This window comes from Penaeus chinensis, chromosome 27 (genome assembly GCF_019202785.1).
Source record: "Penaeus chinensis breed Huanghai No. 1 chromosome 27, ASM1920278v2, whole genome shotgun sequence".
Taxonomy (NCBI): Eukaryota; Metazoa; Arthropoda; class Malacostraca; order Decapoda; family Penaeidae; genus Penaeus; species Penaeus chinensis.
This window is the reverse complement of record NC_061845.1, coordinates 4,944,850-4,947,300: the sequence shown is the minus strand read 5'-3', so window position 1 is coordinate 4,947,300 and position 2,451 is coordinate 4,944,850. Positions and strand designations below refer to the sequence as shown.

At 38.7% G+C, this 2,451-nt stretch overlaps 1 protein-coding gene across 1 annotated transcript in view; it reads left to right on the top strand.

Moving 5' to 3' along the window:
• Positions 1-439: 439 nt before the first annotated feature.
• Positions 440-2,451, top strand: part of LOC125039276 — a 10,755-nt gene continuing 8,743 nt past the window's right edge. The window contains exons 1-4 of the mRNA XM_047633113.1: positions 440-593; positions 998-1,309; positions 1,633-1,762; positions 2,259-2,451. The exon at positions 2,259-2,451 is cut by the window's right edge and continues 51 nt beyond it. Coding sequence (XP_047489069.1) covers positions 1,002-1,309; positions 1,633-1,762; positions 2,259-2,451 — 631 coding nt within the window. The 5' untranslated portion in view covers positions 440-593; positions 998-1,001. The remainder of the gene's footprint in view (positions 594-997; positions 1,310-1,632; positions 1,763-2,258) is intronic.

Sequence of the window (2,451 nt, the reverse complement as noted above, 5' to 3'; positions counted from 1 at the left end):
TGCGTGTGTGTGTGTGTGTGTGTGTACATATATACATAGATACATGCATACATACATACATATATATATATATGCATATATATGTGTGTGTGTGTGTGTGTGTGTGTATTTGTGTGTGTGTTACGTTATTCTAATGAATGTTGTGATTATTAACCTATTTTATCTTTTTTTTTTTCTCTACAAAAAGATAGATTTCCAGTTTGTTTTCGTGGTCTGTTTGAAAAAGAAAAAACATTCGATCGACCGATTTCATTGTTAGAAACGATCTTCGAAGAAATTCACTGACATCAGTTGATGTTGCCAGATATTACTTGAAGTATTGTCACTGCCATTTGTATTCAAATCCTTTATCAATTCTGCAAGCTAAGGCAAAAAGCAAGAAACTCGAGTGTGAATGAAAGTATATGGAATCAGGTTCACAGTGAATACAGGAGAAAATTCGCTGATGGAGATATCTGGTAACTGAGGGTAGTCCTCGTCCTATATATATCGTGGGCTGGCTTTCCCACCCTTAAACTAAGGATTCCTCCCCTCCTCCCCCTTTAGTTCATCAGACCTCCGCGGACGAACTGTAAATCACAAAAAAGGATTTTGTATGTATCAGTAACGCTTGCCATTGCATTTTGTTATACCCGTATCATTACGGAGCTGTTCAGCTGTTAGGAAGTTTATGTGTACTTGATAATGAGGTGCATAACTATTCTTATTATATAGATATATATGTATATGTGTTTGTTTGTGTGTGTATGTTTCTACACACACACACACACACACACACACACACACACACATATACATATATATATATATATATATATATATATATATATATACATATATATGTATATATGTATATATATATATATATATATATATATATATATATATATATATATACATGTGCGTGTGTGTGTTTTGTTGCATTCGAAAGTTCGAAAGTTCGAAAGTTTGGAAAGGAGAGTGGGAAGGTAGGATGTTAAAACGTGCTTTCTTGCAGGGCCATGCACCTGCTCGTGGCCTCGCTGCTGGCCGCACTGGCCGGCGCGCGCTCACAGTGCATCTCGCAGAACGACGCCATGCCTCCCACAGCGTCGCCGGACCTCACTCCTCTCAATGACTTCGGCGTCAACCTCTTCAGGAAGGTCGTGTCTCCGTCGAAGAACTTCATCTTCTCGCCCTTCAGCGTCTGGAGCGCCCTCACCCTCACTTACTTCGGCTCCAATGGCAACACCAAATCCCAGATGGAACAGGCGCTCCGCTTGACCAACAGAGAAGACGCTCTGGCTACCTTCAAGGCCGTCGAAAACATGTAGGTCGATGTTTTGTGTTTAACGCGTCTTAGACAACGGTAGGATTTTGCTGTCTGTCAGTATGCATTAATATTGACTTTAAAATGAATTTCTTGGGATTTATTTGAAGAATAATTAATTAATAAATGAATACATACATACGTGCATACACACACACATGCACACACACACACACACACACACACACACACACAAATACACAAACACACGCACACACACACACACACACACAAATACACAAACACACGCACACACACACATATATGTTTATGTATGTATATATATACGTGTGCATACTTTATAACTTGTTTTGTCTCTACAGATATACTTCGAGAAACAACAATTATACCATTGACACTGCAAATAGAATCTATGCAACGGACACCCTCAAGCTGAAGGATTGCTTGCAACAGGTGTTCTCGGACAAACTGGAAACGTTAGATTTTGGCAACGTAAGGACAGAGGGCGCTTACGTTTCGTGCATTGCCTCGTTGACGTATATTAGTAATGATGTGATCATGTTTTAGTGCAAAAAAATTAAGATCATATTGATAACTATAACACGTTACATAAGGGATGATAATTCTGAGGATAATACTGATAATACTTCTAGCTGTGGTGGTGCTAGTTGTAATCGTAATATAATAATAACTGATAATAATAACGTTAGTTGTAGTATTACTAGTATTAACATTAATAAGTATAATGACAATAATGATAATGATAGCGTTGATAGTAGCAGTAGTAGTATCAGTAGCAATAGTAATAGCAGTAGTAATAGTAGTTGCAGCAACAGCAGTAGTAACAGTAGTAGTATCAGTAGTAGTGGCAGTAATAATAGTAATAATAACAGAAGTAGTACCACCAGCAGCAGCAGCAGCATCAGTAGTAGTAGTAGCAGTAGTAATAGGTTAATAAACAACAATACATACCATTCCTTCTTGACAGCTTGATCTCGTCGTTGAAACCATAAACCAGTTCGTGAGCACCACCACCCGTGGCAAGATAACTTCGATCGTGACACCCGACACAGTCAAAGACACTGCAATGGTCCTCGTCAACGCCATCTATTTCAAGGGCTTTTGGAAACGGAAATTCGCGGCGAAAGACACGATTCCAAGGAAGTTTTTCGTCTCGGCAA